The 14,168-nt window shown below is 42.8% G+C and overlaps 1 protein-coding gene across 1 annotated transcript in view; it reads left to right on the plus strand.

Annotated features, from left to right (window-relative positions):
* Positions 1-1,070: 1,070 nt before the first annotated feature.
* Positions 1,071-14,168, plus strand: part of LOC129343883 (neural-cadherin-like) — a 95,843-nt gene continuing 82,745 nt past the window's right edge. The window contains exon 1 of the mRNA XM_055000266.1: positions 1,071-1,110. Coding sequence (XP_054856241.1) covers positions 1,071-1,110 — 40 coding nt within the window. The remainder of the gene's footprint in view (positions 1,111-14,168) is intronic.

Here is a 14,168-nt window from a genome sequence, read left to right on the forward strand (position 1 = left end):
GGATTCCCTGCCTCCAGATTTTGTTTCCTGCAGCCAGTTGGAGGGAAATAATGGGGGGGAACTGCTCTTGGCAACAGCGTGACATCACTTTTGGGGGAAACCCGGAAGTTGTGTTAGTCCTCTCTAGGAAACACTGAATACTCTATGGTTACAGTAGAATGTCCAATGATTCCTAGAAAAGATTAGTGTCATTTCTGATTTTCTAGGGTTGTCAGCGTGCTCCGAAGTTCCCATTCCCTGCACCTCCCCCCCCCAGCCAGGTAAGATGTGGTGGGAGACAGTGGCTGGGAGCAGGGGATTCCCTGGCCCCATGATGGGACTGGGAACCCTTGCATTTTCCCATACTGTCACTGATGGTATCCCCCTCATGTCCATACCTCCTTGGACTTTGTTAGCAACTCTACCACAGCCTGAGGTAGCCACAGCCTATTTTATCACCTCAGAATTCTGTTGTATTTGTAGACTAAGGCCGTTTTCACACGTCTTTAAAATAGCACGAAACTCATGGAAGGCTGCTGGGCTTCCTTGCACGATTTTTGACATCATTTAGAAAATGCCATGAAAACGCCATCATCACTACCTGCCTCCGTTTTGTAAATGGATGGCATCAAAAGTCATGCAAGGAAGCCGGCAGCCTTCTGTGAGTATCATGCTATTTTAAAGGCATGTGAAAATGGCCAACGCCTCAAATTTTGAATTGTTTTGTTGGGTACAAACCCACGACTAGGCCTCAACTCACTAGTACTCGCACCCCACCCTGGTGGGGGTGCGGGATCCCCTGCCCCCACCCTCTGCTGCCCGCCACCACTCACCTGGCAGGTGGAGGGGAAAGGTGGAGGAACAGGCCTCTAGGGCATGCTCCTGGGGCGGCATGGCGATATTGCTCACGGGAGTAATGTCATTATACCACACCAGGAGCTTTCCTGCACTCCACATCGGACTGATTTTAGCCCCAAATGGGCCCCAAAACGGCCCAAATGGGCCGTTTGGGCCCCAAAGCGGCCCAGTGCGAAGTGCACGAGTGCTCCCAGACTTGTGTTATGATATCACTTCCTTGAAGTGATGTCATCATGCAGGCCCAGGTGCGCATGAGCAAAGAGGAAGAATATGGTCAGTGCTGGGTCCCCCTCCTGCCAGGAGGGTAAGGGAACCTGGCAACCATATGTAGAAGTCTCTTTTGGAGGTGGATGGGGTAGGAACTGTCTCTTATTCTAAGAACAGTCTGTTCCACTAGGAGGTTACCTTCATGGAATTTGCTTTAAGTTTTATTTAATGAAACTTAGACTAGCATATCTTAACAATAACAACAGCAGCAACAAACAGCAACAACATTCATATACCGCCTTTCAGGACAATTTAATGCCCACTCAGAGCAGTTTACAAAGTATGTTGTTATTATTCTCACAACAAAACACCCTATGAGGTGGATGAGGCTGAGAGAGCTCCGAGAGAGCTGTGACTGACCCAAGGTCACCCTGCTGGCTTCAAGCAGAGGAGTGGGAATCAAACCCAGTTCTCCAGATTAGAGTCCTGCACTCCTAACCACTACACCAAACTGGCTCTTGATATTGTGTCATTTCCTGAGCTTCAAAGATTTCTACAGGAGGACATTAGTGTTGTTAGGAAGAGAGAAGTTTCCAGCAGTGGTTTCCATCTTGCCATTTCAGTTCCCCACAGGCTTATTTGAAAGAGTTGGGTTAGCTTCTTGAAGTGTCTTTAATCTACAGACTGTTTTTTTGCTCCACGGCAAATCTGTTTTCTATAATGTTTTCAGGCAGTCCTTGTCAGCTGAAGCAGCTCTAGTAGATAAAGAACATTACATCGCAAGGGGAAAAAACAGTTGATTCTAGAAGTAACTGCTTTCAAACCTACTGGTTTATCCTACGGCCATGAAGCAGCTGTATTGCCAGCAACAGTAAATTGCTGACAGAAAAACACTACAATATTTAAAAGAAAAAAGGCTGGTGTGCGTATATAATAGAGAATTCCCTGTACATTACACTCAAAGCCCAAAGAGCAATGAAAATCAGTATGCAATGTTTCTATTGAACACATCTGTCCGTTTTTTTTGGTGAGTGAAATGTTTTCTGAGGGGAAACTAATTACCACATCTTAATTAAAATTTAGCAGGGACCACTGGGATAAGCTTGTCTGAGGAGATGGAACTGGCTTGTAATCCACATTTTGGCCATTTTTGTACAGGTTCTTTGCCCTGGATTCAATGGTGTGTGTTCAGAAGCAGATTCTTTAAAAAATGCTTCTTCCCAGCATCGTCACGCATTCATGTTCCTCTGGAGGTTTCTGAAGCTTTTCTCTAATCTTTCTCAAACCCGTTTTGGTGCAGTGTTTGGGAAAAATCCTAGTAAAGCTGGGATAGCTGCCACACGCATGGGAAAGTTCAGATTTCCCTACCCACACAACAACTATTTCCTTTGCCTCTGTCCCCAAAACAGCTGTTGCCTCCCCCTACCACCAGTGGCTTTTTTATTTTATTAAAAAAATGTCAATTTCTTATTGTTATAGCAATATACAGTTATAACAATAACAGGTCCCGGGAATTCCCAGCTTTCATTAAAAAAAAAACAAGAAGCAAATATCTAGCCTCTTTTATTGCGGAGATGTAAGGGAAAAGGCATGTCTTTGCAACAGAAGAGACTAGTGGCTTTTAAAAAAAGCGAAACATGGTAATGGTTATAATTATTTATCTGTATAAAAACATGAAAATGACAATTTAAAACAAAATTGAAAAAGTCCCAGTAGTCCAAAGGAAGATGGGCACAGCCAATGCTGGGGGGGGAGGGAAACTGGGGGGAAACTGGCCATGTAGAATCCCCATTACTGCAGCGCTTCGTCTGCAGTTGCACTAGCAATGGGGAAACCATACAAGCCTGTTCTCGGGTGGAAACCACCCATTTTACAGGATAGAGAACTTCTCTTGTGATTGGGTCATGACTTCAAGCCCTTACTTGTGTGTGACGTCAGTTACTTGTTGTGATTTCAGTGACTTACATTCTGAATTCTTAATGTTGACAGCTGCTTATGTCAAACAAAGATGGCTGTTTTTTTTCTAGACAGCATGCTTTCAACTCTGACAATAATTAGCATTTATTTAGCACATTTCACAGGCTCAAAGCACTTCGTATGCATTATCTCAGTAATCCTTGTAATATTCCTTGTAAGTTAAACCAGTATTATTATCCTCATATTGTAGATTGGAGCGGGGCGGGGAGGACGAGTCTTTGGCTTGAGGCTACCTTATAAGCGCTTTATTCATGATGAGATTTGAACTTGCTGATTCACAGGACACCCACTTAGCCATCATACTGCTCGCCTTTCTGCCACCTTTTAGTTCTGCCTTTTTATTATGCCTGATAAAATATCTTTGGTCCAGCATTATCTGCTATATAAAAAAGTGAACTGTGTACTAATATCTGTATAACATGTTTGATAGATGCTGTTCTGGAACGTGAAAAGGGGCTTTAGCTAAAGAATGAGCATTAATGTTTTAATATTACTTTGACATTTAATTTTAAGAAGGAGCCAGATTTCCATTAATGTTTGGGTGGAATACATGAAAGATCCTTTCTCCTTAATCCTCTGTCATCTTGGGCTTCTATGACCTTCCTTCATCCCTTGGTATTAGCTTCGTAATCCCCTCTCGTTCACTTCTTTTTTTCCCCTTTTCTTATCAAGGGATTTACTTTGGGTGATTCTTCCCCCCCCCCCATGTCCTCTGAGTAGGTAATGCCGATCTTGTTATATTTTATTTAAGCGCATATTTCTATCTCTTAAGCCATGTATGCTGTGAAGAGTTCCAGCGCTAGTATTTGAATATTTTATAGCATGGAGATTTAATGAAGGCGATGGATCATGGGTTTTATCTGAGGTTTTTGTCTCTTACAAGTGCTGTTGATTTGCACATATGTGCCATGACCCATACAAAGCTTGACCCAGGGATAGAGACAGCCTTGGGGTAGAGAAGGGCCTGATATTATGATCACCATAGAGTCTGTCTACATGAGACATCTTACACGGGGATGCTCCAGTGTAGGGAGACACAATGTTAGCTGGGAAGCGTAGTTTAAAAAGACAGCCGCGGAGATCATTCCTCAGAGGGTTTGTTAATTTCATCTTCGCGTCTTTGAAGGCTCTGTCAATTTCTACATGAGAGTAATTTAAAAAGACAGAGCCAGCGGAGATTGCTCCTCAAAGGGTTTGTTAATATCATCTTCGCTGCCTTGAAGGCTCTGTCACTCACCTTCTCCGTGTACCTTGTGTGTGCATGCTCCCGCACCTGTGCAATGACGTTATTTCCAGTGATGTCATTGTGCAGGTGCACGAACATGCGTGTGCTTTGCAGTGGACCCGTTTGGGCCTCAAATGGGCCCAGTTTGGCCACTTTGGGACCTAAATTGGCCTATTGCAAAGCGTGGGAGTGCTCTCAGGGTGGCACAATAACGTCACTCCTAGGAAGTGATGTCATTGTGTTGTCCCAGGAGTGTGCCCGGGAAGCCCGTTCCCACGCCTTTCACCCCAAAAGTCAGGTGAGTGGTAGTGGGGGGGGGGCAGAGGGTGAAAACAAGGGATCCCCCATTACCACTGGAGGACTAGTAACCCTACAAACAGAGTATTGCTGTGATCAAGACACATACGAAACTATTACACGCTCCCTACTTCCTCAGACAAGGAAATGTTGATGAGGCAGCAGGTTTACAGTACAGTCCTAAGCAATAGTTACACTTTTCTGTGCCCATTTATTTCAGTGGATTTCGAAGAGCGTAACACTGCTTGGGACAGCATCGTTGCCTTTGTGTGCAGGGAAATTGGAGACTCGTGATGTATTTTAAATTCTTATTTTATGTACAAGTATGCAAGCAGAGCATAAAGGAAGCAAATTGATGCTCTTCCATCAGGTAGTAGATCTCCAGGGCGCTATTCATAGAACTTGTTCCAGCTCTCCCTAGTTAGGAACACTTGGCTCTCCCTGTCTTTTCCCATTCAAAACTGTGCTTTCCTGCTGCCCCTCTCCTTGTCGCTTCAACTGGTTGGATAGTGAGTGACTTCACCAAGTTCCGTTGGGTGACTCATGCAAAACACTGGCCGGAGACCTCCAACTATTGGGAGGCAATAATTCCCTAAGCATGACTTCCTAGAGATATAATAATCGTTGATCATCCTGGACTGTAATCAGCAATCTTCCTAAAAAACAGATGGTCTGCCAGAAACTTAATACAGAATAACCATAGGTTCACTTCCTTCATGCTGTGAGAATATATTTCTTTTTTTCCCGTTCATAATCTTGGCGTGTCTCCAGTTTCCAGTGCAACTGAGGCCAAGTTGAGGGAACAAAGCCGGTTCTCTGTGGTCTTTTGAACTGATACACACAGGGGATTTAGATAGGACGTCTTTTACTGCAGGCAGTCGGATTAGAAACACCTTTGTGAAAGGACTTGCGTTTGACTTGCTCTTTAGAACTAACTGGTGTTTCTGCCTCTTTCAGACATTTAATTTCCGCAGAGATTGTTGTCTCTCTCTTTTTTAAAAGGAAGATCTAACTGAATTTCACTGCAAATCTGTTAATCTGGTGACAGATGTAAATTGTCAACCGTATGGATGAAGTCTGTCTGTTTTTAAAGCTGGTTGGTAACATTTTAAATTAGAGGGCAGCCAGTCCAGAACAGACGATGTTGGCTTTCCTTGAAATGGTTTCCCTTCGATTGTCTGGATGTGGTTTGCTCTGATTTCTCTCTTTCTTGTTAGCCTTCCCCAGTGTCACTTCTATCTTGTAATGTTTTATTAAATGATTTGGAACTTCTTTGGGGCCTCTGTGTAATGCATTCTGTAAAAGTTGCAGAAAAAGCATCTGTAATTGTCAAGAGCTTAGGAATTTTTTAAATCCTCCCTTCACTTGATAGAGATACAGAAGCAAGATTTTATTTATTTATGACAAGAGGAGTGATTTATTGATGTTTTTAAAATCCTGACTGATTGGTTGGTATGTGTTATAAGCAGAACTGGATGTTTAATCTTTTCAGTGGTGCATGTAGGAACAAATATCTCTACTTTGCTTTTTTTTCCTAGGAATTATTCTTCCTGTGTTTGCCGTTTCACACCCGAGTGTACTTGTGTAAATGGCTTTAACTGCGTGGATAATTACGCAGGTTAATAGAACTGCTGGCAAAGTACTTTGGATAAAGTTGCAGGATTTTTTTGTTCATGTTCCCTATTTTATATCAGCATGGTATTTTATCATTAGACATGAAGATTTTTTGATGCACAGTGTTGAATCCCTGTTGTAACAGCTGAAGTGTGCATATCCTCCTAAAGATATATTTGAAACCTATCAAATATTTGCCATATTAATTATTTGCCCTTGAATTGGCCATAAAAATAATTTTGGAAGGAGTATTCCTCTTCCCCAGATTACCCTCTTTCTGCCATCACTGTCCCTCCTTCACTGTCCTCTTCTGCCATTGATAGCCACATTCTCTTCTGCCATTGATAGCCATGCTGCCTTCCCTTCCATCTAATGGTTTCATATCTTTCCCCTCTGGGAAATACTTGCTGAGTTGACTCAAGTACCAAAAGAACACACTGGTCATCTGTCATGGCATATAATAGAAGATTCAGGGGTGTGTCATAAGGTGCAAATACTATTCATGCAGGGAAATGGACCAAACTAGTGACGGTTTTATTTAATTCCTCATGGACACCATGTTGAATTCAGTTGAAGGGGAAAGCGGGCATATGAAATTCAGTATGAAAGAGGGGCATATGAAATTCAGTAAGATCAATGGCTTGCTCTTTGAAAGGATAAACTGCAAAAAGTGGCGTGTTTTGAAAACACTTTGTTAATTTTCTTTCCCCAGTTTATACCTTGCAGGGCAGGAAGGTGCATACGTGCGCGCACACATGCACAAACACAAGCTTCGTGTAACACAGGTGCATTTAATGGCAATAATGCAACAATTGCTCTGTAGAACCAGCAAGCAACTCCTTTCCACCTGGACAGAGAAATCCGCTGTCCTGCAGAAGCATTTGAAGTCACTCATTGAATGCAGCTTGAGCACTGAAATGTTTGATGCTCTGAATTTCCCCCCATTCGGAGACATTTGGGATTCAAGGTTTTACTGTCCAGAAATATTTCCATTTGCCATTAGCTTCTAGTTCATTTTAAGTGCTCCAGCTTTTAAAACATGAGGTGAGTAAAAAGCAGAGACATGACAAAGTGATATTATTTTACCTATGAATAAGGTAAGCTGTCGGAGGAAAGAGCATGAGCTGTCTATTTCTTTAGGAGGGTTTATGTTTTATGAATGAGCAAAGTACAGTACTTAAAAGGAAAGATCAGTCACTGGCTTTCCCAGAATTGACAAGTGTACATTGTTTTACTTTTAAGAAAAGATTTTTTTTAAAAAGAAGTTGTCGCAATAACTGGTAACTTTGGTTAGAGCCACTGAGGAATGTCCTTGAACAACTCCCATACCTTAGAGTGAACCTTGGTGTTTTTTTTTGAAATTTTTTAAATTATTTTTAATGTCTAACATAAAAAACTACAAAAAACTACAAAAATATAAGGGGAAGGGGAAAAAAAAGGGAGGGGGGACTGGGAAAAGGGAAAAGCAACATACAAACAACAAACGCTACACTACATGTCTTGTATTCCCTTCATGCTGCAATTTTTCTTTAAAGTTAACTTTCTAATATGCTATCAGGTTGGTAGATCTTATACAATACAGACTATATTCAGGATCAGGACTTCTTCCCCCCCCCCTTGCGTCTCGGTCTCAGTTCTCTCTGCGCAGCTGGAGCAGCTGCGCCCGTTCTTTCCTCCCCCCCCCCCCCACTTTCCCCTTCAGACTTCGAACTTTCTTCTTGCTGAAACTCCTGATGGTTGAACAAAAAATCTGTCAGCTGCACGTCCGATGTAATCTTGTAGGTTTGATCCTTATATCTGAACCAGACGCCTTCTGGAAACAGCCATTTATATTTTACATCACATTTCCTCAAGAAAGCCGCAAGTCCTTTATACTTGAATCTTCTTTTACGAGCCAAAAATGGAACATCCTTCAATATTTTAACCTTATTGCCCAAATAATCCAAGTCCACATTGTACGAATTATATAAGATGGTGTCCCGAATCTTCTTAGATGAAAAGTCAATTATAATCTCGCGAGGCAGCTGACGCTTTATTACATACTTTGAAGATGTCCGCCGGACTTCCAAAATATCGCTTTTTAGCTCTTCTTTAGTTGCCTTTGCGAATGGCGCTAAAAGTCCAGACACCAAGTCTTTTAAATTTTCACTTTGCTCTTCTTTTACATTTTGAAGACGCAGTACCGTTTGGGCACGGTCCACTTGTAATCCTATTATTTGATTCTCCAAAAGCTTCACTTCCTTACTTGTTGCTTTCATGAGTACTGCGTTCTCGTGTGCAGACTGCTCTGCTCCGGTCGCTGTTTCTTTAATAATAATAATATGTTTATTGCTTTTCCGGCCGAAGCCATAAGCCATACAAACACCAACAAAATATGAACTGTACACTTGAACATACCCAATTCACACAGACATAACTCGTCATTATCACTTTAAACTATCTAAGCTCATGAAGATTTTGTTTCTTTAATGGCTTTCACTTCGCTCTACACTGAATCAATCTTTTGCCCCATTTCATTCAGTTTCGCGACAAAGGGCTGCACAGCATCAAAAACTGTTCGTCTCACCATCTCTTCCAAAGTTTCCCCCTTCCCCTGTAACGTCGCCATCACCGATTTACTCATTGCTGGGCTCTGCTTTCTCGTCGCCATCTTAGGGGGGGGCGCCAACTAAGTTCCGAAACTCGGTGCAGGGGAAGAAATCCGTGCCTTTTTAGCTACAACTCCCACCAATCCTTCGCATACGCTTGAAAATCAGAAGGGATTTGCTTACTTACGGGTTTTCACCTTAAATCTGCTTATTGCCGTTCTCCATGGCCCGGCAGCACACGGAGTGCTGCGCAAGTCTGCCGGCCTCCGTTGGAGCAAACGGGCAATTTACCCCCTGCATTGCTTCCAGGGGGTTTTTCCCGCGGCGCCCCGGACCCTGGCTCCCTCACTGGGAGTCCTGGGGGTTAACCCTCACGGGTCAACCGCCCGGTCAGGCTGCTCAGACGGTTCCTCCCGGACCTGCGGAGAGGAGCGTCGGACGTGGCCGGGAAAACGAAACCGAATCCCACCTTAGAGTGAACCTTGTGTTGTAGACCAGGGGTTCCCAACCTGCGGCCCACGGGTCACATGCGGCCCCCAAGCTCTTTCTGTGCGGCCCTCCAACCTGCTTATTTGCTGCTATCACCCTGCAATTTTGTTGCATTTTGAGTTAAGCTGTGGCCCTCTTTAGGCACTGGGCACTCTAATGCGACCCCCATGTGCCAAAAGGTTGGGGATCCCTGTTGTAGACTTTTCCCCTAAAGGTGAAGAAAGATTTCCCCTGGATAATCCTGTCTCCCACTCCCCAACAATACTCCTTTTTATTAATTTACTATCATCCTGGGAGTATAGTAACCATCTGTCCGTCCACCCGTCGGTCTGTCCCTCCATCCCTCCTTCCCTCCCTTCCTTTTTTCTGTGTTGTCCAGCATTTGGTTCAGTCAAAGGCATGGGTTCTCTTGTTCTACAAATTTAATACAAATTCCTCATTTTCACGAACCATTGAAAGTATCAGGATCATTGATTACAAGATCTGTTATCCTACAAGGATACTTTTGTTATATCTGTTAACAAATGTACAAATTGAACTTGAGGGGAGTGGGATGGCGCTTGGACACAACTTTAAAATAAGGTTTGAGTCCAGTAGCTCCTTAAAAACCAACTAGATTTCTAGGGAATAAGCTTTCAAGGGTCAGAGCTTCCTTCATCAGATACAAGGAGTGGAAAGAGGAAGGAGTTTCTGTAATCCAGGCAGAGGGTGGGAGGGATATTGTAAATTAGAGTGTCTGGAAGCTAGCTATAATACATAATTAGCTTGGTAGAGCATGGGTACAAAGTGCAGAAAATTTCCACTCTTTGTATCTGATGAAGGGAGCTCATACCCTGGAAATCTAGTTAGTCTTTATGGTGCTACTGGACCCGAATCTTGCTCTTCTACTACAGACCAACATGGCTACCCACCTGAAATTTTAAAGTAGCATCTTTAGTTTGTCACACACTCATATACCATTCTTGCAGTTTCATAGTCAACTGTAAAACTCAGGTTTCTTCTTTTGTTGTTGACTGCATTCCAAAAACCAATCTGTTTCTTTCTTGCTACCCACACAGGCAGGTAATCACTGATATTGGGTCCTCCCAGGGTTCTTGGAAGGTGTATTTATTTTATTTATTTACAAAATTTGTATGCCACCATTCTGCCTTGTCAGGGCCACCAAGGTGGCTAACAGTTTTTTAAAAAAGCATTATAAAATGCATCATAAAACAATTACAACAAAAACTAAAATACATACAACTAAAACTAAAATACAAACTAAAAACTAAAACAAAAAGCACAAACATTAGCAAGAAGGAGGGATCATTGAGGGAATGCCAAACGAAACAAAAAGGTCTTTGCTTTCTAGAGGAAGACAGAGATAGAAGGAGGCAGATGAATATCCCTGGGGAGAATTCCATGGTTTTGGTGCCACAACCAAGAAGGACCTCTCTCAGGTTGCTGCCTCCCTAATTTCAGACCTTGAGCACACTTGAAGGTATGTTTCAGAAGATTGAGGCTGAGCTGCTAGTAGCCACACTGTCTATCAGTTCTCATTGAAGAAACTTTCTCTCCATCAACGCTCATTGAGTAAAATCCTCCAGTTTTCACTAAAGAGGTCTTCTTTACCTCACTTGACGGCCACAGTACGACGTTTTAAAATATAAAATTCAGTTTGTTTTATTTAGTTGAAATATTATATCCTGTCTCTCACTCTGACTACATCTGAAGCTGTTTTAAAGCAGTAAAATAGCAATATAATAAGAACCAATAAAAGGGAACAAACATGACGAATAATTTAACTACAGCAGTAAAAATGTATCGAATGTAAATGAAAATCAGAAATACTCTATGAACAGTATCAAAAAAGGCCTTAAAAGGCAGCTCTCCATCTTAAATATTCTTGTCAAATACATTAATGGAACTTACTATTTAAAACTTCTTTCTGCCTTCGTTTGACACAAGATCAAATAGTAATAAATGACTGTGAATTACACATGATAAAAATGCTAAATATCTTCTTTTGTTGACGAATGGGTGGAAATGTCAACCCTAAAGACTTGCAAACTGTTATTGCCTTCAATCTTTTTTTGGGTTGACAAAAAATAAATTGAAATGACCTAAAAATGCCAGGATCAACCTGTCTCTTCACCCATTATTGTTTAATCACAGTAATAAAATACCTCTTCCCTCAGTTAAATAAAAGAATGCAGAATAGAATCTATAATTGTGAAGACATGTTCACCCAAGTAAGATATTCTGTATTGTCAGTTTCTTCTCTGGAATCACTGAGACTGTCAGATTTTTTGCCCCCAATTTATATCGATGCATAGAAGCTTATATTTATAATGACTTCAGTATTCCTGATTTTATAAAAGGGAATGTATTTATGAAGCATCCGTTGGAGTGTTTTTGTGGAGAAGGCGGTTTAAACTGATACAAGATTTAATGAAATCCGAAGTCTGAAAATACGTTGAATTTTGTAGATGGACAGCATCTTTAATGATTTGACAAGGCGAGATGACAAGTCTAGAGGCAAATTCTACTGTGGTCTTCTGAAAAACAATCAACCTGTTAAAAGCGACTTACTTTCTAGCATGGGTGCAAACATTTCCATGCTTGGACTTCATGTTGTTGATTGGTATTCGTGATTTTCTTGAAGAGTATCGATGATACACGGGTAGAAAACATTGCCCCTTCCTCCAACCAAACAATTGTCTGAGGGCCAAGCTACAAGTGACGAATGACGCTTGAACGGCAAGTGAACAGACTCACATGTACTCCTCCCTGTTCACTTGCGCTGCACTTCATCACATGTGATGAAGTGCAGCGCAAGTGAACAGGGAGGAATACATGCGAGTCTGTTCACTTGCCGTTCAAGTGTCATTCGTCACTTGTAGCTTGGCCCTCAGATCCAGAGGAGTTAGCTGTGTTAGTCTGCAGTAGCAAAATAGCAAAGAGTCCAGTAGCACCTTTAAGACTAACCAACTTTATTGAAACATAAGCTTTCGAGAGCCACAGCTCTGACGAAGAGAGCTATGGCTCTCGACAGCTTATGGTACAATAAAGTTGGTTAGTCCTAAAGGTGCTACTGGACTCTTTGCTATTTTACAATTGTCTGAAGCACCTGTAGTGGATGTATTTTTGCATCTAGTTGTCTTTCCTTACCTCCTGGTTGCCAACCATGAAGGCAACTTGAACATATTGGTTTATTTATTTAAAAACTATAAAGGTTCCCTCCCTAGAGCCCTGCTTGAAGAAGTAAAGAGACAATAGTATTAAAGGCACTGTTGAGATGGATTGATGGGCATCTGTTGGAGAAAACCCAAGAAAAGCAACAATACACATACATGTCTGAAGTAATGTAAAATTTTTATCCCGTAGCAGTCTTTGAAACCAAACTGTAAATCCAAACGATCTATCTAACTGTTTAAAGCGAGGAAGTTGATGATGTGACCAAATCGACTGAAACTTCTAGTCAAATGAAGAAGGTATAGCTCTTAGGTCTGAGGCTGGAATTAAGAGTTTGGTCGGATACTCAGTCACCGCAGTCGTTCTGTCTGCCTCCATCATCTCTTCTCCCTTCTAGTGATTAACACATTACCATGTCATTGTGCTAAAATACGAGTCTGGTAGCACCTTAAAGAACAACAAAATTTCCCCAGGGTATAAGCTTTCATGAGTCAAAGCTCACTTAGTCAGATAAAAATTGGAATGAAAATCCATCAGCCCCGATATCCAAGTCATAAGGCGGGACGGGTGCTACCAAAAAGGGCCAGGTGGAGTCAGAATTAGGGTTGCCAGTCCCCTGCCCCCCTCCACCCCCTTGTCCCTGCTTACCTTGCTGGCAGGGATGGGTGGGAAATGTGGCTCCCAGGTTATGTTCCCGGGTGGTGCGGATCACTCCTGTGCTCCGTAGTGGCCGGCTTTCGGTCCGAATTGGGCCCAATTTGTCCCCCTGTGGAGTGCTCCCAGGGTAGCACATGACCCACACAATGACGTCACTTCCTGGAAGTGATGTCATCGCATGGGTTGAGAGCACACGCACATAAAGAGGAACCCAGCAGGTAAGTGCCAGGCCTCCCGCCAGGAGGTTGAGGGGACTTGGCAACCCAGTCAGAAAACAGAGGCACAGTGTATGCCACCGTGCTGTAAGTTCCGATTTCATGGCCTGCTGCAGGCAAGAATCGGGAAACTCCAGTTAAGGTACTAGCGACTGTGCCGTTTGTTTTATTAGCTGTTGCTCGTGAGGGCCAGATCAGACGAGGCATTGAAAGCCCTGCGACTGAAACTTCCTAGCATTCTACTGATATGTCTTTGCTATTGACGGTACTGATTCACACTGTGTAATCTCTCTGGAGTCTCAGCGAGGAAGGTGGGCTATAAATAATGTAAATTATTATTTTTTTAAAAGTAGGCAAGGCAAGCCAATTCTGACTGGGACCACAGCGTGTGCACTGGAGCTGGAGTAGTCATTAAGCTTTCTCTCTTCGACATTCCACTGATTTGAAACGGACTTAGAGCCAAGCTACAAGTGACGAATTACTCGCCTGGCAAGTGAACAGACTCACGTGTATTCCTCCCTGTTCACTTGCCCTCCACGTAGTGATCAAGAGGAGCGCAAGTGGAGGGCAAGTGAACAGGGAGGAATACACGTGAGTCTGTTCACTTGCCAGGCGAGTGTAATTCGTCACTTGTAGCTTGGCTCACAGGAAGGTGCTGTGTTCCCCCCCGCTGGAGAAACTTGCAGGTACAGATATGTATCCCTCTGTATTGGCCCCCCAATAAAGGCCAGTAGCGGCTCCTTCGGGCCATTTCAAATGGGAAAAACAACATAAGATGGCAGGGTTTAAATTTCCTTTTCCCACCACTCTGCCATTATGATCTCACATGCCGGACAATTGTCCTGCTGTCTTGTCCGACTTGACCCTCAGAGGAGGAGAGATGCAGAG

The sequence above is a fragment of the Eublepharis macularius genome, chromosome 16, assembly GCF_028583425.1.
Source record: "Eublepharis macularius isolate TG4126 chromosome 16, MPM_Emac_v1.0, whole genome shotgun sequence".
In the NCBI taxonomy this organism is placed as follows: domain Eukaryota; kingdom Metazoa; phylum Chordata; class Lepidosauria; order Squamata; family Eublepharidae; genus Eublepharis; species Eublepharis macularius.